Here is a 22,547-nt window from a genome sequence, read left to right on the forward strand (position 1 = left end):
ACTTGTAGTCACCTCGTTTTATACTTTTATTCTCATTCTGAAAGAAACAGGTGAAATTTGCTAACGTGACGGCCATCTTTGTGATGGTGACGCGTATTGTGCGAGACCAAGAGACCTGTAGTTCACTCAGCGGTTTCACACAAAAAAATGTGTAACTTCACAGTTTTACGACACATTTAAATTTTTTTGACTTGCAAAATATTCTTTTAAATTGACAAACATCATATGAGTCATTCGTGGCACAATTCAAACGGGATCAAAAGATAACCTTTCTCTCTCCATTGACTTCAATGTATAATTTTACGCTTCCGGGGTCCCATGGAGGCTCCCGGAAAGGGAGGGACTTCGCCTCTCTATAGAGCTGCCATCCCCACCATACGTCATCTCACATAATTCAGGGCTGATTGGCTGTAAGTACGTGTGCCGCGAAAAGTGTGGTGTGTGAAGAGGAGATGAGAGAGCTGCAGTGAGGCGTCCTAAAACCCGGAAGTAAACTGCGCATGGCTTCCCTCGACAAAAAAGCAATGAGATTTCTCCGTAGGATTTTAGAAAATAGCTCAAAATAAGATCTGTGGGAAACAAACCTGTTAGATAAATACACGTTTTGTTCAGCCGGATAATATCCACATGTCTACCCTACTTTTATAATTTTCGAATCATAAATCTATTGATTAGATTAGATTTATGATAGTCTTTTGAAACTACAAGAAGATAAGGAGGACTTTTACAAACAAGTAATAGAGATTTTTGTCCAGAGGGATAGGCAAATGGACTTAATCTTCATGTCAAGGTAAGACTGCAATTTTATTGAAAATGGGATCTTACTAAGAGAGAACAATTCAATATTTAAATGATAAAATTACATGTTTTGGGTATCCTTTTGTTGAACTGTCCGTTTAAAATTAATTGAAGCATCAGACAAAAAAAGCTTTTGAAAATAATATTATATTTTGATTTAGGTCAAAATATAATATTTGTAAACCTGAAGAGTCAGAGTCAGAGCCTCACCAGCCATGAACCTCACTGCAGAAGCTTAGACATCAGGTCAGGACTCCCTGGAAGAAGAGATCTTGTATCTCAATGGGACATTCCTGGATAAATAAAGGATAAATAAAAATAAAAATAAATAAAACATCTGAGTTTTTTGTGCCCCACCACTTTTGTACATATAGAAACGCCACTGCAGATAGGCTTCAATTTACTTTTGATTGTCTATGATTAAATATAAAAAAATATCGGCGTTTTAACACTACGTTTATATATGTACTTATTTGTATGGTTTGCATATGAGGTGGTCCGCGAAAACCCTTGATAATAAATAGTGGTCCGCATAAACAAAAAGTTTGAGAACCCCTGGTCTAGCGGTCCGTATATGGCCCGGGGGCCGGAGGTTCCCCACCCCTGCTTTAATATAATAACATTAGTATTAATATCATAACCAAAATGTCGGTGATTAACATTTTTGTTTACCTAATACAGACTGATCACTCAATGCTTCAAACTGTCCATCATCCTAAATAGACTAAAAGCAGTTTTTTGTTTTATATAGATCATTGGCTATGTGGGAAAATACTGTGTTTGAAATGTATAATTTAAATTAGATGTTAGCTTTTTGTTATATATATATTTTGTATTCCAGTCTCCCTTCAGATATGTTAAGTGGCATGTCATTCAACACAATGCTGCTCACCTCCTTCAGTTGGGAGAAAAGCTGGTTCTGGTTCAGCCTTATGGGGGGACAGGGCTGCTGAGCCTAAAGATGGATCTGTTGGACCTGGCACCAGGGGGAGGGACAACTGATTTAGTATGAATAGGCGCTAAAAATGTGCCTGCATTTATTAAAGGTAGGTAGGTACGAATGGAGAAACCAGCTCGAGTGCGCTAGAATTTGAAAGTACACAACCGAAAAAAATCTGCCTCTTCCTTCAGAGTTCCTTACAGAGCCCCTCCTTCAACACACACGAACGCGCACATGACCACGAGATAAGTTTGTGCACAGATGGAAGGCTGACAGGCAGGTAGGCCATCCAGTTATTTTAGCCGGCCGGCTCAGATGATTGGTCGTGCTTTTTAGAGTGCCACAGCTTCCACAGATGACATTTTTGTATGGATTTGTTGTCAAAGTATTTCATATATTCATTGCTATCGGGATGTTAAAAGCATTCCATGGAATATAAGTAACAAAAACTGTTTCTGAAGTGAATTACCTACCATATCTTTAAATGTCAGCTAAAAGAGCAGTGAAATGAAAGACCTCTGAATTTTCTGTAAAGATATTAACAGTACTTAATGTCAGCTTAGTAAACAAAAAAACATTAGCTAACAGACTAATTTCCACCACTCATGGACCACACCCACCTTTTCTTGTGAAAAACTGGGTGACATAGGCTACTGTCGCCCTTTAGTCCCTCTCTCTTTTCTTTCTCTCCTTTCTCTTCTTTTCTTAGAGCCTGACTTTGTTGGTCGTTGAAACATGGTACAACCTTATATATACAGTCTATGGGTACAACACACGTAATAGGCTAAGTACTAGCATCCCTCCTCACATGCTTTCACTCTCTGCAAGTGCCGGTGTTGTGTCACATTATGCCTCCCCGTCATGAAATGCCCCCCTTGTCACGGGAACGCGCATTTCTAAATGATACGTTCATTTCTAAATAAAAGTGTTACATTCCTGAAACTTGCTCCATTTATTGGTGCCAGTCCTAGAACCATACCCTGAAAAATGCTTGAGGGTGGGATTCATATAAACCTCTTTTTTTGGGGGGGGGGCATTTTATGACAGGCCTGGTCATCACGATAGGTTTCTATGAATCCCACCCTCAAGCATTTTTCAGGGTATGGTTCTAGGACTGGCACCAATAAATGGAGCAAGTTTCAGGAATGTAACACTTTTATTTAGAAATGAACGTATCATTTAGAAATGCGCGTTCCCGTGACAAGGGGGGCATTTCATGACGGGGAGGCATAATGTGACACAACACCAGTGCCGCACCGCGTTTGGAGGCAGGACCAAACCATTACACATAAATAGAAGGGGGAGTACAGAGGCTTTGGGTAATTAACTTTTGGAAGAAAATCAGTTAAATGAATCGTAAGTTTAGTGAGTAATTTATCAATATAACGTTCTATTAATGAGGATTGATTGAAAGGAAATTTCAGCGCGCCATGTTGAAGGACATCTCATTTCTCTAAATGCACTTCGAGGAACGAGCATCGAGCATCGAGGAGGCTCTCTGGAGGAGCTATAACCGAGGAGATTTCTGGGAACGGTGGAGGCGTTACGCACGGCCGCACTTATCTCAGCCAATGACAGCTCTGCATGCATTCCCTGGATATTATTTTAGAAACTGCTTTCATCGCGATGCGATGTTTACAGTGAGAACAGATGTGAGGTCCGTGCAGAAAGCAGAGCAGTGTGTACAATATATGTCACTCAGTATAACATGCCTACATTACTCTCTGTATTTGTATGCTGTAGTTTAGTAGATATCTACAAACAAAGAGTCGAGTCCGCATCTGTAGCCTGTTATTGTCTCATTATACCGCACTGTCAATTCATTAAAAGTAAATATATAAGTCGTCATGAACACATCTGTCCATCAGACAGAGGGCTGCTGTGCCTCCTGTCATCATTGATGGACGTCTCTTTAAAATGACCGCTCAGAGGAGAGGAGTTCTCATTTCTCTAACCGCCTGCTGCTTCCCCTCCTCTCTCCTCGGTTCCCCTCCTCAGTCCTCCGCTCGCATCTCCTGTGTGCGGCACCAAGTCTCGAGGATAGGAGTCGGGGAGGGGAGTCGAGGAGGGGAAATTTAAGAATTGAGAATGTGCTGTGAAACCTGTGTGAAACAGGACGAGCTGCACCTCCCCAGCGGGCGACCAATCCGCATCGACCGGTGTGACCTCGAATAACCTCCCCATATGAGCCTGCTGCTGTCCGCCAATCAGATGTTACGCTTTTGTCACGCCCTCAATGACTTCATGAATGAAAACCAGTCATTCAAGTTAGTGTTTTGTATGATTAAACTGATTTTATATCTATTTTTCCCCTCTTACACTATTGTTTTTTCTTACAGAACAGTGCAAGTGATGTTTAATTTTTTGCCCAGAAAGGACAGGCACGAACAAAATAAACGAGTCACAATAAACCCTTCAAAAAGTGTATTGAGTGTGTCGGAGGGACTATAAGGAGGGACATTTTATGGCTGGGAGGTTTCAGCTTGCACCAACTCAGCCGGACAGCGTCTCGAATTTCAAAGCGGAACTCAAATTGACATTGAGTGGTTGTTTCCACACGAACAAATAATCGCGCTTTTCACATCGTTACGTAGCGGAGATGGCAGCCCTGCGAACGGTGAGTTAATCGACCGTCTGTGTGCTGTTTATAATCTGTTTACATGAACTTCTGGGCAAATCATTCATTTAATACAGTGATAAGGTAACTGATAATGACCGAGAAAGATAACCAGTCCTTTAAATAGTCTGCTTTGCACCGTGCGACCGTGCCAGCACGGAGGGGGCAAAACAATACAGTATGGAAAGGTCAACACACCAAACTCCATGAGAAAAGAGTGGAAACTAGAAATGCATTGATGATGAGAAAAAAATAATCTCCTTCTAAAACACAGTTTAAGGTCTTCTGTAAATCTTCTTTGTGCAATATATAGAAATCGGCTGCTACAAAAGCAAGATATTGTGGAAATGTTTGTAAAAATGTTACATATCTTGCACGGTTTTGGTTGATGATGGCAGTCAAGTCAATAAGATGATTGTTAGATAACTAGTATGCCAAAAGCATGTATCCTTCTGTTGTTTAGGATCACGAGACTGTATTATAAGTAATTCATAGGCAACGACAGCATCGAGTTTTCTTTGAATGGTCATATTACTGAGTTTTGCATCTGATTGCAGGATATGAACATTGGTTTGTTACTGGCTCTGATATGCACAAATACGAACCAGCACTTGCTTTCATTTCACTTTAGTGGGTCACAATTGAGAAGCAACGAGATCAGTCATGAATCTGATTTATACGTGCATGTCACAAAGTAAACAAATGTATATACATGCATAAACCTATGATCGCTATAATGTCAGAACTTGCATCATCCATTCAACAAGGAGCACACACGGGATCCTGCTCCCTAGTCGCTGTAATTCTTTGGAATTTCTTAAGCATCAAGTAGGCGGTTCCCTAGACCACTGCCAAGTCAAATGAGCTTATCAAATGAGCGGCACCGTATTGTGAATGTTTACCAAAATCACAACTAGACTGCCAGAAAGAACATCAGTTACATTATTAGTAGTGGCTTCTTTGGACCTTTTGCCACAGAAACCAGCCAAACTAGTTTCTCACCTTGCATTCATCACAATGCATGTACCATAGCCTACATACGTAACGTGTCTGATTCTGATTACAGCACGACACTTGGCACTGGCTGTCTCCTGCAGGCATGCAGCTGCATACTTTGAACTGCAAGCAAAACCATTGGTGCTAAATCACCCCCCCCCCCCCTACAATCACACCCCCCCCCCCAACAATCACACAATGTCATACATGGTGACCTTGTGTATCGCCTCAGCTGATTGGATTGTGGTTGCCTGAATAGATGATAGATCTTTGAAGTATTGCAACATGGTGTCTGGACCTCAAACCTTTTTGCTTGTGATTACCGCTATTGTGTATAAATAGTAAAGAGTTTCTGTTGTGTTTGTTTTGCAGGCACTTCATGGACGACTTCTCCAGGCCCTCCCCTTCTCCTTTGGCTCACTGCGGTTGGCCAGCTCCTTTAAGGTAATGAGAGATATGTTCTTTTCGACAAGTCGAGGGCTGTCCCATCTCCAAACTGTTTGATTGATGGTCTGTCTGGCCTGTTAATGTCCGACAGAGCACAATGTGTTCCTCATCATAAAAAGAAGGAAGTAATCTTACTCAGAAAAGATACATAACCTCTATAGTAAGTCTATGTTAACTTGCCTAAAACTTGACGTTTCTTTTCCTCTTTGTCTTTCCCTCACTGTCTGCCTATTGTAATAATTTATTTCAGTTTAACTTAACTTAATTAATTGTGTCTAATTGCCAAGATGAGTCAGCATCTCAACTGATTCTTTAAAGCACTCAGCTAATTGTCCTTTTAAGCATGCTCTGTCAATTATTGATTTAAAAACAATCACTGTACTCGTCGCCCGCTCTGCTCTTGTTCCGTCCACTTCTTGCTTTCCTCCGCCGTGTACGGCTTGCTTCTCCGTCTGCACATCAGGCAGCAGATCTTGTCATTGAACGCAATGCAGCATGTAAGCAGAAGCCCGACCCTTCCACCTTGGTGTTCGGAAAACAGTTCTCCGACCACATGTTGACCATCAACTGGTCGGAGAAGGACGGCTGGCAGGCTCCTCAGATCAAACCTTTCCAGAACCTGTCGCTGCACCCGGCCAGCTCCGCCCTGCACTACTCCATAGAAGTAAGTATACACTCAAATATTTTGTGCAGATGTGTTATTTGTAATTGTCTTTACTTTCTCTTACAAATTAAAGGATGTTTCATTATCAACCATGTATCCATGTAACCATGATTGTTGGGTTGGGTTTATAACTAAAGTTCACGTCTTAGAAGCTTCATTCTTAGCATTGACATTCATATTGCATATTAGCATCAAATGTTGTTTTTCTCTTTTCTCTAATGTCTATTCATTTTGTTTAACCTGATATTCCTGCACATAAAGATAAGGATGGAATAATGATCTTAGTATTATGCTATTTGTAGAATGAAGTTCCAGTGGTCGCTGAGTAGGATTGCTACCGACCTCTCCAGAAAATCAAAAAGTCATCATTTATTAGTAAATAAACAAAGATGTAATCATTTCCAAGATTCACAAAACGTTTTAGTTAACAAAATATTTTAGTTTCATTCAATATTTGTTGGCGTTTAACCTTTCAGTATCAACTTTTTAACTGTGGTAAAAAACAACACCCAAAGGGCGGCATGGACCTGTATAAACAGGGTGGTCTTGCAGCAACAGACATAAATAACATATAATCACATTTAATTTTGTTATCAAGGTAATGATGTCATAACAGACATTCAAAGCTTAATTCAAAAACTCAGTAGCTTTTAATGTAAACATAGATACAGCTTTAACTTCAGCCATTTAGTTTCAGGGAAACCTGAGTGGTTAGCCTAAAATCAAATGGAGTGCTACCTTAAATTGTTGCAATAATGAAATCGACAAAAACATTTCCATTGTTGCTGTTTTCAACGAGAAACCCTCTTTATCAACTTTCTGATACTAAACGTGTTGTGTGTTTCTGTCTCTGCAGCTGTTTGAAGGCATGAAGGCTTTCCGTGGAGTTGACAACCATGTCCGTCTGTTCAGACCCATGCTGAACATGGAGAGGATGCACCGCAGTGCTGAGAGAAGCTGCCTTCCTGTAAGTTCTTACCCAACCTCGTCCTCAGAAACCCTCAGGGAGGATTTGTCTAAGGCAGGGGTGGGGAACCTTTTTCCTCTCAAGGGCCATTTCAATTTTTTCAACATCCTCCGAGGGCCGTACACATTTTTGACCTCTGCTTACAAATACTAAAATCACAGGCCATTAATTTGGCCTTTCTTTCATGCTGTGCAAAGAAAAAGAACCTCTTAGTCCAGATATCTTGCCATGACTCGCGCATGCAAGTGCACGGTTGTGGCATGACCACCAAAACACAAAGATATGGACACAAGATAGATGTGTGCAAATGTATTTAGTTTCCTATCCATGTGAACATGATTTAAGTGGGGGGGGGTTCTAAAAAACTGGATCTAAACACAGCTGCCTGTGTGCGTTTGATAAATACTTTCTGATGTTATATTTATGATATGCTACTTATTAGCTACATGGCCCTAACGTGTAAAGTTATACAAGCATTTGTACCAGTGCTTTTCACAAGTAGACTCTTGCAGGCCGGAGTAGCTGGAGTGATTCAACAACAACAAAAAGATATATCTGAGAAGTGATCAGGACGAACAGAGAGAGGGAAAGGAAAAGAGAGTTCACTGAAGAGACCAGGAAGGTCAGAGCAGAAGGAAGAGGAGGAGATGAAGACATTAGTGAAGAAGAAGACATGTAGGCTGTGAGGATTGGAATAAAGATGAAGTGTCAGAAAGAGGGACAGAGGCAGTGATCAGGAGGCAGATGAGACTCCAGCTGGACCACATGGTATGTTCTTATTCTCCTTACATATTCCATCACAGCAGCACAATCTAGCAGCTCTTAGTATTGACAAATATTGATTGAAATGTGTTGCTGCACAGGTCACCTGTAGCTCTCTGAAGAGATGGGTGATGTCATTTGTGTACTTAATTATAACTAAGTACTTTTACTGTACTTACAGTAAGCAGAATTCTGAGTATTCTCTGAATCGGGTGCCTTTTGGGTCTTTACATCTTTGAAAAATGGAACCAATGTTTGCAAAACTGATAGGTGGACAGGCTACATATGATCAGTCCCTTCAGATCTGCACACATGAAGCTTCATGAGCATGAATTGAACAGACCTGCTGCTGTGTTAATTCTTTAGCTGCCACTTTAAGCTTTATGATGTGTACAACATGGATGTAATTTGATTTAATCTTGCCATTTTAAATGATGTATTCAATAAATAAGGTTAAACCAAATCATTACATTACAATAGATTTTATTTTAATGATTTGGTTTAACTTAAAGAGAAACGTTATTGTTATTGCACATATTACAGGTACTGAGACAACGAAATGCAGTTTAGCTTCTAACCAGGTGCAACAAGCAGTGAAGTGGAAAGTAATGTACACAATCTACAGAACAACATATAGAAATAGAATGAATTGAATGATGAATAAACAGTGGGGTATGAATACACTAGATATCAGCCTGTGAGCAGTATGAACAGTGTGTATGAATATGCTAAGATATATAAAGTATGAAAACGGTAAGCAGTATAGTATAAAATATATAGATATTAATTTCATGATGATACACATTGTGGAACAATGATGAAAAATGGGAATGGATGTGGCGACGTAAAACTGACACAAAACAACAACAAACTTTTGCCAGCCAATTGGAGAGTTTCATCAGCAGCACGTGGTAAAAACCACCAATGAGCGCTCAGCTCGAGATACCAGCGAGCCGTTTCCCATCAAGCATTTCGCTTCCGCAGCTCGTGGAGAGCAACTGCGCCGCCTCGCCTCGCTCTCAAGGCTGCGGGCGTCTTTGTCCTGCGAGATTTCAAAGTATCATGTGGGCGAGCCTCCAGAGCAAGTCGGACAAAATGACTAACCATCATGCAACGCACTAGCAATACGTTGATCGCAACTGGGCAGGTCTGCGCAGGTCTTGCTTGTCTCAAACAAGCCTAGTATTTTTGTACGTGCCTCAAAGGTTGAGAAGGAGAGGCCGTTAGTCACGTGCCTCAAAGGTTGAGAAGGAGGGGCTTGAGGTACTGCGCACTGCAGTGAGGGGCTTCTCCCTGGCTCTGCTGTAGAGCAATGCCACGCGATGAAGCAAAAATGTACAACACCAGCAATCAGGTGTACACAACAAAGCATAGTGTTTATTTAGTTATAACTTCTAAATGTTGTACACTGAATGTGCCTTAATTACTTCAGATTCTTTACAGGCTGAGGTCCTGCAGCATTTAACCCTCTGCTTTGTTATGTAGCTGCTTGACAGCACGCCCAGTTTTGGCTTGCTATCCAGAACAACACGTCGTAACGCAGTAAAACTTCGTCCAGACTTCAAGACGCAATGGAAACTATGCAACATGAAGAACCTCTGCCATACAGTCTGAGTACTGTCTTTACTTCGTGCTGCAAGAAAGAAAACTACATAACCTTTTTTTAAAGCAATAGCTAACCATGTTGCTTTCAGTAAACTGTATGGAAGTCTGCTTACACAGTGGTTTAATTAATACATCCTTATCTGGAGAACAAAAGAGTCATCACTATGACAATAAAATGAAGAATCGACACCCCATCAACAAAAGAATGTAATTCATCAGCAAGGGAAAAAAACTTGTTCATTTAAAAATACTCAACTGTTTTGTTTCCCTTTGTGTCTAAAGTAATTAACATGTTAGATAGCTTCAGTATTGTACATAATATTACTAAATGAGTTTGCTGACCTATAGAGAAAGATACATTTAGTTAAAGTAGTAAAATAGAAAAGTAAAATTATATTTAAAATACAAATTTTAATAGACAACCTAAAACAGAATAATGTATGTTTATAGTTCCACTCTCAAAAGTTTCACAGCCTAACTTTTAAGGTAAAACTACAAACAAACCTCTTTTACCTCATGTTTTATAACAATGTCTTCGCCGGGCACATATTTTACAGCTTTAGAGGAATTCACCTGCTTTTCAAGGCACAACAGCCCAACATTTACATAGAATAGTATTATTTGACAGTTAATGTCCTTGTGTCTTTTCCTCTGTAGTTGTTTGATAAAGAAGAACTGCTGGAGTGCATCAAGAAGCTGGTGGAGGTCGACCAGGAGTGGGTTCCGTTCTCCCAGGACGCTAGCCTCTACATCAGACCCACCTTCATTGGAATTGAGGTGAGCTTTAGCCGAGAAGCTAATTGTATTTATGTCCCATCTTGTATGAAGTGATTAAACAGCTGGTGTTAATTGTGTTTGGATTATATTCTTGTATATTCTTCTTGCTGTTGTACCAACTTCTGATTACCCTTCCTCTCCTCTTCCTCGCCCCTCCTCCAGCCCTCCCTCGGTGTGTCTCGGCCAGGAGAAGCTATGCTCTTTGTGATCGTTGGCCCAGTGGGACCTTACTTCGCCACGGGGTCTTTCAACCCTGTGTCTCTGCTGGCGGACCCTTCATTTGTCAGGGCCTGGCAGGGAGGCGTTGGGGCCTATAAGATGGGAGGGTGAGTTTGTCCTCTTGTCATATTTAAACTGCCCCTCAGTGACTGGTGATGTTCCCCCTGACAGGGACCTGCTGGTGCTCTATAACCCTGTCCTGACTGGGTCAAGTCTCTAAAGGGTTTTACACCTTAGCTGTGTTTTCAGCCCTAGATCTGGACAACTGTTATTTTCCTTTTTGCTCATGAAGCGTTGCCACAGAGGCGGTTTCTAGGTGAAATCTGCGCCAAGGAAAGAGAGATGGTGGAACAAAAGAGCTTCGTTAGGACAGATCTTTTGTATCCTCATACCAGGGCATCAGTCTCGGATGCTTAGGACAAGTCAAAAGGTCTTGTAATTGATATGTGATATGACAAGTTTAACCAGTCAAACACAGGTGGATCAATGGAAAAGGGCCAACATGAATGTTAATAAAGCTGATCTTCTCCTGCTATGAAGTGTATCACGCTGCTGAGCAAGGTCTGTTGAGCTGTCTTTTTAAGTAATAGAAAAAACACCTTAAAAACATATGAACGTCACATCCACTTTCCTGATGTGAAATATTTGTAATGTTGCTCAGTGAATGTTTTCTAAAGGTGTCTTCCTTCAGCTCCTGTAATCTCCACTCTTTCCACACAGCCTTTAATTACAGGCCTGTTCCATCGCCAGTCTGCTCAGCTTCAGCGTGATTACATAACACCGAACCGCCACTCAACTCGCTAAACCTACAAAATCTGCTCTCAATTCAAATATCCAGTTGGATTAAGCTTCAGCAGTTTCTGGACTGCATAGCGGATATATAAGAGATATTGATCTGTCTGTAATTATGTTATCATGTTTATTGAATTGGTGTTTGTGTGAAAGGGTTAAATGGAGACCATGTACATAGCTTATAGCTTTACTGAGTGGTTTTGCTTTTATCAGCCATATTTAGCATCACTGAATGTTAAATTGATTTAAAATAAGATGAAATAAAACATTCTTGACAATAATAGTTATAATAAAATTGCATAAACCCATGAAATGGATACCATAAGATGGAAATAAAACCCACTGAACATTAATAAATATGAACAAAGTCCAAATCGGTACCTACATTTGCAGTTAGCTGCAATATTTGCAACAAACTGCAGATGAAGCCAATAACTCACTGGATTTTTAAGGGGAGTAAATATTGAACCAACTCGGCTGGGATACTGAAAGCTATTTATATTTTCATGCTAACATGTAAACTAGAATAACTTTACAAGGCGACAAAATGTCAGTGCAGGGTTAGTTGCTCTGAAACCCATTTCCACAGCCAAGCATGACTCATCACTTGAGTCTTTAACTGTGCGTTGCATTGTTCATTGTTTATTAAAATTCTGCCGTTTTTTCTTTCATGCTGGGGTAGGGGTGGGGCTTATATTTGATCTGCTTTTTGGCAGTCTGGTTTAAATGTGCACTTAAAAAAAAATATTCTGCCGTTAGGCAAGGCAATGCAAGTTAAATTATATAGCACTTTTCAACACAAGGCAATTCAAAGTGCTTTACAAAAAATTAAAGACATTAAGAAAATGGCATTTAAAATCAGTCATTAAAAAGAAAAGCTAATAAAATAAACATTAAAAGAAAAAATACATGGATATACATTAAAAGAAAAAATACATGGATAGAAGTCACAGTGCAGTCTAAGATATGAATAGTTCAATTAAAAGCAGTGACAAAAAGAAAAGTCTTCAGCCTGGATTTAAAAGTAGTCAGAGTTGCAGCGGACCTGCAGGTTTCTGGGAGTTTGTTCCAGATATTTGGAGCATAATAACTGAACGCTGCTTTACCATGTTTTAGTTCTGACTGGGGACAGAAAGCTGACCAGTCCCTGAAGACCTGAGAGATCTGGATGGTTCATAATTTAGCAGTAGATCAGAAATGTATTTTGGGCCTAAACTATTCAAAGCTTTATAAACCAGCAGCAGTATTTTGAAATGTATTCTTTGACACACAGGAAGCCAGTGTAAAGACTTCAGAACAGGAGTGATGTGATCCACTTTCTTAGTATTAGTGAGGACTCGAGCAGGGGCGTTCTGAATCAGCTGCAGCTTCCTAATAGATTTTTTAGTGAGACCTGTGAAGACACCATTGCAGTAGTCGAGTCTACTGAAGATAAAAGCATGGACAAGTTTTTCCAAATCCTGCTGTGACATTAGTCTTTTAATCCTGGATATGTTCTTTAGGTGATAGTAGGCTGATTTAGTAACTGTTTTAATGTGACTGTTGAAACTCAGGTCAGAGTCCATGACTACACCTAGATTTCTGGCTTTATCTGTTGTTTTGAACATTGCAGACTGAAGCTCAGCGCTAACTTTTATACGTTCTGCCTTGGCTCCAAAAACCATTACCTCAGTTTTATCTTTGTTTAATTGGAGAAAGTTCTGACGCATCCAGTCATTGATTTGTTCAATGCACTTACTCAGTGTTTGAATTGGAGCATAGTCTCCTGGTGAAATTGTTACGTACATTTGTGTGTCATCTGCATAGCTATGGTAACTTATTTTGTTGTTTTTCATTATCTGAGCCAGTGGTAGCATGTAGATGTTAAAGAGAAGAGACCCCAAGATGGAGCCTTGAGGAACCCCACATGTCATATTTGTCAACTCAGATGTGTATTTACCTATAGAAACAAAGTTGTTTCTGTCCTTTAAGTAGGATTCAAACCAATTTAGAGCTGTTTCCGAAAGTCCCACCCAGTTTTCCAGTCGGTCTAGTAATATGTTGTCAACTGTGTCAAACGCAGCACTGAGATCTAATAATACTAACACTGAAGTTCTGCCACTGTCTGTGTTTAAGTGGATGTCATTGAAGACCTTTACAAGAGCAGTCTCAGTGCTGTGGTTTGGACGAAAGCCTGACTAGAACACATCCAAACAGTTATTTAAATGCAAGAAATTACTCAACTGTTGAAAAACAACTTTTTCAATGATTTTACTTAGAAATGGGAGGTTTGATATGGGCCTGTAATTGTTCAATACTGAAGCATCTAGATTATTCTTTTAAGAGCGGTTTAATGACTGCAGTTTTCAGGGCCTGTGGAAAAATACCTGAGTGAAGAGATTTGTTTACTATATGAAGTAGATCTGAGGCCATGCAAGGCAAAACATCTTTGAAAAATCCTGTTGGAATAATATCAAGGCAGCAGGAGGAGGATTTCAGAAGTTGAATAATGTCCTCTAGGTTTTTATCATTAATCTGATGGAATTGTGTCATGGTGTTTGAATTGATGTTAAGTGGACACAGAGACAACACATTTGCTGTTCCTGATGCAGAGGCACTGACTGCTTGTCTGATTTTCTGAATTTTGTCAGTGAATAAGGAGGCAAAATCATTGCACGCCCTGGTGGATAGAAATTCAGAGGCTACTGACACTGGGAGGTTAGTTAGTCTGTCGACGGTAGCAAACAAGGCACGTGCAAGGTTTTTGTTTTTGGTAATGATGTCAGAGAAGAACGATTGTGCGTTTTTCAATTCCAAATTATAAAGGCCAAGTCTCTCTTTATAGATTTCAAAGTGAACCTGGAGATTTGTTTTTCGCCACCTGCGTTCAGCTTTTCGACATTCTCTTTTTTCTGTTTTCACGGTCATGGCCTTTCTCCATGGAGATATTTTCTTGCCAGACACTTCCTTAGTTGGAGCAATGGCATAGCAATGGCATATATAACATTTTTAATTTTTGAATTAAAATGATCTACTAGCTCATTTACTGAGATGTTAGCAGGGGCAAGTGTGGAAGAAAAATTCTGAGTAAACATTTCCCTAGTATTTTCAGTTAAACATCGCTTTGTGGTTACCTCTTTTTGAACATTTTTGTGAACAGAAATAGAGCTCTCAAAGAAAACACAGGAATGGTCAGAGAGTGCAACATCAGTCACCACAACCTTAGAGATATTCAGACCCTTTGAGATAATTAAGTCCAGAGTGTGCCCCTTATTGTGCGTGGGCTCCGTCACATGCTGAGTCAGTCCATAGCTATCAAGAACACAAAACAGTTCTTTTGCCCCTCTGTCCTGGGGGTTGTCAACATGGGTGTTAAAATCACCAACAATGACTAGACGGTCAAAGTCAATACACACTATAGACCAGTAGCGTGGGGTGGGGAAAAATGTAGGGGAAGCCAATGTTTTTGGGTCGGGGGGGGTGGTCAATAACGTAACCAGATGAGTGATTACAGCGCCCGGTAACATTTTACACACATTTGTATCATACAGATGCAGGACTTGTACACGCCTGTTATCTAAGCGACAGGTCCGCACGCACTCTCCAGCTGAAACTCTCTCGTCTTATTAATTTAAGCATTTTCTTTATGCCAACCTCCCCCCCACCAATGCAATACCAGCCGCTCAATGCGCAGTGCAGATTCGGTAATTAATAAATAAGAAGCATTCATTCACAAACTAAATCAGGAGACCTTTAAAGTTTTACGTTCACATCAAAGTATCAGTATGCGTTGTGTTGATAATGGACGAGACCCGCCGAGTCAGCGTAAAGTTGAGACGATCTCTGTTTAATGTCTGAATCTGATAACAGATAAAATGATCAGTTTTACATACATTTCCCTCAGTGACTCCTCTCATTGGAACGTTTACAAAAAGGGAAGAGGAAACGTGAGGGACACAATATATACAAAAAGTAAAATCACAAAGAAAGGAAATGAAAGTCCTCACAACAATAAACTCCTGAGCACAGCTCTCCGACCTTGCCAGGTATTTAACATTCAATAAAATGAAGAACACAGAATAAAATAATATAAAACACAGAATGTGTGTGATTATACTAAATTAAATAAACCCCACTGCATATTTACATCTGTTACACTAACACACACGGCAAGTGCAGCAACAGTCCTCGTCTCTGTAATTAGTTCAGTCCGAAGTCCAAAAGTAACACAAAAATATAAACAATCTCATCTATTCAGGTGATCGGGCCCTATATGGCATGCTATTTTCGGATAGCAGCACCCTGTGCTAATTAAACAACTGCAATAAAACAACTACTTCAGACTGAACACCTGCAGCTAAATCCAGGCAAGCAATGCACAATAACCAACAGAACCACATCAGAAATTGCACACATAGCTACACGGGCAGTTCAGGCAACAGGTATGCACAGAGAGAAAGGGGTGTGCATTTCACTCACCCTATTTGAAGAGGAAGGCCATTCTCCTGTCTTTCATGGTAGCGAAGTGGTCAATAACAATGTCATAGAACTTCCCAGCGGCCTTTAGGTCCTCCACAACAACAGAGTCAATGGATATTGTGGCTAGGTTGACAAGTCTGTCCTGTCCACACGTGTTCCTCAGATACGTTTTGATCCTTTTTAGACAGGAAAAGGAGCGCTCTGCTGATGTGCTGGTGGCTGGTATCGTGAGCATGAGCTGGAGCAGCTTGTAGACCTCGGAGAGTGTGCCCTGTAGGTCATCCTCAATAAGAAGCTGTATCAGCTCTCCTGGTGGCTTGTGAAACAACCTGTTGTTGTACAGCGTGTGCAGCAATCCTGACGCGTCCAAAAAGCTTTAATTTCACAGCACAATCTATATGATTTTTAGATTTACCGTGCCTCTCAATTGCCCGTGACAGGTTGGCAAGGTCGATGAATCCTGAAGTTGCCCAAGGATTGTTCAGGGAGCACGAACCCTTGTCAAAAAGAAGACAAAATAGACGCTGAAGTTTAGCGCTTCCAGTTAGCCACTCCGTGCGGACATAATTGTCCTCATTGAACGTCCGATTAGATCCCTTATTCCTCTGTGTACACAGCTCGAGTGTGGGCGTTGTCCTGCCATCTGCTTTAATTTTTAGTTGCTGCTGTAGCGGAAGTTTAGTGAAGTTATGCTTAATTAAGTACGCCAAATCTCCTCCCTCCATAATGCTTCATTTGCTTGATAATTTCTAACGGCGGTGATGACAGTTACAGTATTAAAATTGATGTTGATGTGATTGGATGGCAGTGTCCAATCAAATCGCCAGCCGCCCCTGAAGGGAAGCTAGAGGCGGCTGGCTTCCCTGGCATGGCCCTGACCAATCACAGGTTGGCAGGGGCATCACGTGGGCCTCATCTGATTGGTTAATCCCTCATTTTTTTTCACCAAGGGAAGCTAGATTCTGCTGGCCTCCTCTCGCAACAGTGAATGCAATCTACTGTTTCACCATGACATCTAGAGGGGCGCTGTTTCACTCTTTGTAAAATACTCAATGAGAATGGGGGAGAGACGGTCCGGCAGGAACACACAGGAAAGGAGAATTACAGAAACAAAACAAAGTGTTTTTACTTTTTATTTATTTAAATTATAACTACAATCCGAAAAAACAGGGGAAGCCTGGCTTCCCTTGGCCTCCCGGAGAAAACGCTACTGCTATGGAGAGCAGTTCAGTAAAGTCATCAAAAAAGCTTGCACAGTATTTGGGTGGTCTATAGATATTTAGGAACAGAGCTAGAGAGGAGCATTTCAGCTGAAGGGCCACATATTCAAAATAATCAAAGTTCCCATAAGATGTCTTCCTGCATTGAAGGGAATCATTGAACAGAATAGCAACTCCACCCCCTTTCTTATGCATTCTTTCCTGACTCATAAAACTAAAGTTGGGAGGGGTTGATTCGATAAGAACAGCTGCACTGTTATTTTGTTCAATCCAAGTTTCTGTTAAAAACATAAAATCGAGATTGTGATCAGTGATAAAATCATTGATTAAAAATGTTTTTCCTGCCAGAGACCTGACATTTAATAAAGCTAGTTTAAGTTCGTTAAACACACTATCAGTCATGTTTTTTGTAACAAGCTGTGGCTGACATGGAATCACTGCTAAATTAGATAAACTCACACAAACGTTTGAGCGCTTCCTGTATCTAAGATGATTCACCGCTCTTAATCTATTACTTATCAACACAGATATCGGCAAAGCTATAGGCAGGCAGGGCCCCGGCATGTCCTGGAAAGAGTTGAGAGTGCCATACGCACATATCAGTAAGAGTTTGTTGCATTTTGTACACACACATCCTTATCAGGCTTCGGAGACTGCAGATGCTTTCTTGAAGGGAGGGGAGGTGGTTGACGTAGGCACGGTGATGGAGACGGGGGAGATGGTGTTACAAGAATAACAAGTCAAAGCAGCGCTTCGGGTTTTCTTAGGTTGTTATTCAATCTCAGTAAGAAGATGACAAATGGTTCTTTGTTATTTGTTCAAGGAAGCTAGTTAATCAAATGAATCCACAACATTTTTCCAAGTCCTCTATTGTTCACATGGATGATATATTTCCCCCCAATATGCTTCCTTCTCAGTAAAAAAAAAAACCCAACCTATGGTAAAGGTTTGGTTTCATAACTCAGAAAAACTAAAACACCTTTTGTCTCAATTTGTTTGAAACACTTAAATGTCTCGTTTGTACATCAAAAACTATTGAGGAACAGGTGAGGCGGTGAACAAACTGTGATATCCTTTTGTAATTAAATAAGATTGTAATATTTTAATATCTAATATTTTATATTACAGCATGTCTTAATACCCAAGCAAACACCTCTGTCATTTGGACATGTCTCCCTCTCTCCCAGCTGCTCTCTTGACATGGTTTATTTCCCCTCTCCAGTAACTACGGCCCTACCATCGCGGTGCAGAGCGAGGCGGTGAAGCGGGGGTGCCAGCAGGTGCTGTGGCTGTACGGAGAGCAGGAGGAGATCACAGAGGTCGGCACCATGAACCTCTTCATCTACTGGACCAATGAGAACGGAGGTCAGACTCTCCTCTCTAGACTCTGAAATGTTTTTCCTGAGGTTTCCTGTTAATCCTTTAGTGGAGACATTCAAACACCTTGTGAATTGACCAAAGGTAAAACTGTTTGTCTACAGAGAAAGAGTTGTTCACCCCCCCTCTGGATGGCATCATTCTCCCGGGAGTGACCAGACAGTCGCTGCTGGACCTGTCCAGAAGCTGGGTAAGCCCACCAGAGAGGAGACTGAGCTCTCACATGGACTCAGCAGCACAGATGTTTAATTTTCACATCCCTATTATTTTTCTCCGTACTCCTCAAATCGTCAGAAAATGCAAACGGAGAACTATTGTGGCACAGTCTGATTTGTAAAGAGGCATTTTCAATGCGTGTTTATAGAACAGTGAGTCAGGCGTTGTGACCTCTTTGCAGTCTCCCTGAGCTGCTGCTAATATCTCCAAATGTTGATTGATTACGTCTAAATGTTCCAGATGGATAAACTGTAGAATTTGTCCCCTTATTGCATTTTTTGGTCACTTGGTAACAGTCGATATGTGTTTGCCAACCTGGGGGTTGAGGTTAACTCTGAGGGGTGCTGGTAATCAGCTCAGAGAGAAAAATAAGTGACCATTGAGAGGGATTCTTTTTGGTATGTCTGTACATTATTCTTTAGGAAAATCCCACTCATCCGGTCCGTAATTTGTGTGTCTGACAGGGTGAGTTCAAGGTGATGGAGCGTACGATGGGCATGCCTGAGCTGCTGGGGGCTCTGGACTCTGGGAGGGTCCTGGAGGTGTTCGGGGCGGGGACGGCCTGCGTGGTGTCCCCCGTGGGCAGCCTCCTCTACAGGGGAACGGTAGGAGCTCAGCTGCTGTGCCTGCCTTCTCATGTCCTCTTTGTGAATTCAAAGTTATCTTTCTCTATCTTCTGTTGAGAATAGCTAATTCTATCCTCTAACTAAAGCTGTCAAACATATGCAGCCGATATATCTCTTGGATGGAGTGTTGTTTAGGTGTAATGTTGCACAGAATGGAAATACTTAAGTAAAGTTAAAGTGCCTTGAACTTGTACTTGACTGCAATACTTGATTAATCGACGTAGTGTCACCCCATTGGCAGCTGATGATGAAGATTTAAACTCGCTGATTGTGGATCATTCTGGGTAGCAGTGTCGGCTAAAGGACTAAATGTTTCTTTCTCTCTCAGACATACCAGATCCCGACTATACAGAACGGTCTGGCCAAGAGGTTCCACAAAGAGCTTACTGACATTCAGGTAAGTGCACTACAGTGTGCAACAGCTCCTTTACTGTTGCAGTTCTACTTAAATATTAGCGACTCCAAGTGGCAACAAAAGGGAACTACTCTAAATAAGATATCTGCAAATATCCATCTTCAGCTTTTCAACTTCAGCTAATATTTAAAACCTTGATGCTGAAGAAAGCTGGCAGAAAGTGTAAGGTCCACATTTCTCACTGCAATTTAGAGCATATATTGCAATTCAGGTAGACATTTATTGACTTAAATCAGGGCTGCAGCACACAAATGTTCTATAAATGTGCCTTATTTCCTTTTATTATTTATTTAGTCTCTATAATTTAGAGCAACGGGTCACCCTTGACAAAGAGATCAATGATCTCAATGGGATTCACCTACATAAATAAAGGTTTGAAATGAAATGAAATATAATGACACAAATAACGTTCGACACTTTTTCTTCAGCCCAACGTACAAAACCCAAAGATAATCAGTAAACAATTAATTTAAACGGAGAACGGCGATAGATATTGTTTTTCAAAAAATGTCTTTGATTAATGACTATCAAAATAGAGTAGTTTCCTTGTAGCAGTTTTCTCTAAAGAATAAAACTTTGTATGCATATTAATTATTTTGCCCTCTTTTCTCCCTTACTTTACCCAGTATGGACGCAAATCAAGTGAATGGGCTCCAGTGGTTGTTTAAATGGCCGTGCTGCACATGCCAATTGTATCAACAGTCCCATTTTCCCGTTTGGACCACCACCAGCCCCCCCACTCTCAACCCACTAATGCACTCCTGCATACCGCCCGGCCGAGGAGACGGTATCTCCCTGTCGGGCTTCGTAGACTTTTACACATCTCTTTTCTGTGTGGACTCTCATAGGAATACAGATGAATGTAACGGTTTGCTTTGGATAGCAATATTTACAATATGCAATGTTAGGACTCGACCCCACCCTATTATTGGGCATATAGAACTGCTTTCTATGAAAAACATCGGGAAAACAAATGCAGTCAATTTTTATACTGTATATTAGACTAACTCAAGGATATATCCAAATGCTAATCTATTCTGGTTGATTTGTATTCAAAATACACTCCACACATATATATACTTGAACTAATTCCCTGTGGTAAAGAGCACACACATTTATTTGTATCGACATTGCACCCTGGCATTTATTAAAAAAGAAAAGAAAAGGCACAAACTGACATATTTCGAAGGTGAAATATTTTCAATATTAAAGCAGCTAAATATTTGCAGTGTAGTACAGTTTAACTCTTAGCAGCACGCAGTCTGTACGTCCTGTTTCTCATTCACAAACGTCATCAAACTTATTTCACAACAGGAAAACCTTATATTAGCAATAACCTGTACTACTTACAACAACTTGTGGTGTATTCTCCAAAACCTTTAACTGTCACGTGGGAGTAGAACCTGTAAACGCATCATAGGGTAATGTTTTGTTTTACGGCCGTGTACATAATGATACGATAGAGTCACGGTGTTAGTTTTTATGGGGCCACGTCACTTTGACACCGGAGTTTGCACTGACCTTGTTAAATGTCAGGTTTGTATTTTAAACCTGGTTTGAATGTGTGTTGGTTTTGTTTGTGAAGAACACTTCTGCACAAAAACTAAAGAAAGAGATTAAAAGGTCTAACGATAGGACGGCGTGCTGTAGAAGAGAAAGACTGTTACACGCTGGCAGTTACTCCGGCACTAGTTTGTGTGTAATCAAAAACAATAATGTAACCAATAGTGTTGTTAAATTATATTTTTCCTTGTCTCGTGTGAAATTAGGCATCATGTCTTCCAAAGTTGGGTTTCTGCATCCTGGGGCTCGTGTCCTTCCCTCTGGTTTTCCTTACTTTGAATGTATTTGTATTTCTACACACATACTGTCCCTCTCTTCTGTCTAAGTGCCTGACCTTCGTCTGGTGGATCTTCAGCTGCTGTTTTTATGTTTCCAGTTTGTGCACTAGGGGATGTAGCTGGATTCCTTGTCAGTTTAGTCGTTTCTAAATGTTACTTTTCATCGGCTGTATTGTTTTTCCAATAAACCTGATCTGAGCTCAATCTCTCTTTGTACTTTGTGACAGTGGGTATTTATTACTATATAAAAGTTTCAATTACAAGAACACATCATTTATTTATGCCACCTGTGGATTACCATGAAACTCGAAATGGGTCGTTTTGATGAGCTCTCACTTTTTATCCCCGCCCCCAGATCTTTTTAATCCCTCATTTAGTTGACTCAAAGGAAACTCTATCAAACTAGTATAGTTTCTTTTTATTTAGGGTGTGGCTTTTATCGGTATTTATTTAAAAAAATGAAGGCTTATCAGAAAAATCCATTCTTTACTTCGACCTTTTCAGCTGAGATTCAAATCTTTTAGGACTACTGCACTAAAGTTATCTTTAGGTTAACATTTACTTTGTAAACAGTGCCGTCGTTCTCACAGGGTTTCATTACCTCAGTATTATCTTCTGCTAAAGTAATATAAATGTGTGTTTATAGATAATTTCATATTTGTTTCAATAGCATCCATGTCACGAGAACCAGTGAATCACATGACATACAGGTATTATTAATACCCTGGGCAAAAAAGACACTTATTGAATTGAAAATCGCCACATTCTTTAAATGTCATACAAATCTTTATATTAAATAGAAATTGAAGT

General features: G+C 40.5%; 1 protein-coding gene across 1 annotated transcript; it reads left to right on the forward strand.

The window, feature by feature from the left end:
* The first annotated feature begins 4,046 nt into the window (after nt 1–4,046).
* bcat2 (branched chain amino-acid transaminase 2, mitochondrial) lies at nt 4,047–21,941 on the forward strand. Its single transcript, XM_034088321.2, has 11 exons — nt 4,047–4,355; nt 5,724–5,795; nt 6,262–6,462; nt 7,319–7,429; nt 10,454–10,573; nt 10,736–10,899; nt 18,485–18,627; nt 18,744–18,829; nt 19,320–19,460; nt 19,810–19,878; nt 20,523–21,941. The coding sequence occupies exons 1-11, from the start codon at nt 4,338–4,340 to the stop codon at nt 20,562–20,564; spliced, it is 1,167 nt and encodes a 388-aa protein (XP_033944212.1). The 5' UTR covers nt 4,047–4,337; the 3' UTR covers nt 20,565–21,941.
* Nucleotides 21,942–22,547: the final 606 nt, after the last annotated feature.

This window comes from Pseudochaenichthys georgianus, chromosome 8 (genome assembly GCF_902827115.2).
Source record: "Pseudochaenichthys georgianus chromosome 8, fPseGeo1.2, whole genome shotgun sequence".
Lineage (NCBI taxonomy): Eukaryota > Metazoa > Chordata > Actinopteri > Perciformes > Channichthyidae > Pseudochaenichthys > Pseudochaenichthys georgianus.

Bases quoted from the DNA above. Each gene is read 5' to 3' on its own strand.
- bcat2 (XM_034088321.2), top strand. The intron at 7,430-10,453 runs GTAAGTTCTTAC...TTTCCTCTGTAG, and splicing joins CTGAGAGAAGCTGCCTTCCT to TTGTTTGATAAAGAAGAACT. The intron at 18,830-19,319 runs GTAAGCCCACCA...TGTGTCTGACAG, and splicing joins TGGACCTGTCCAGAAGCTGG to GGTGAGTTCAAGGTGATGGA.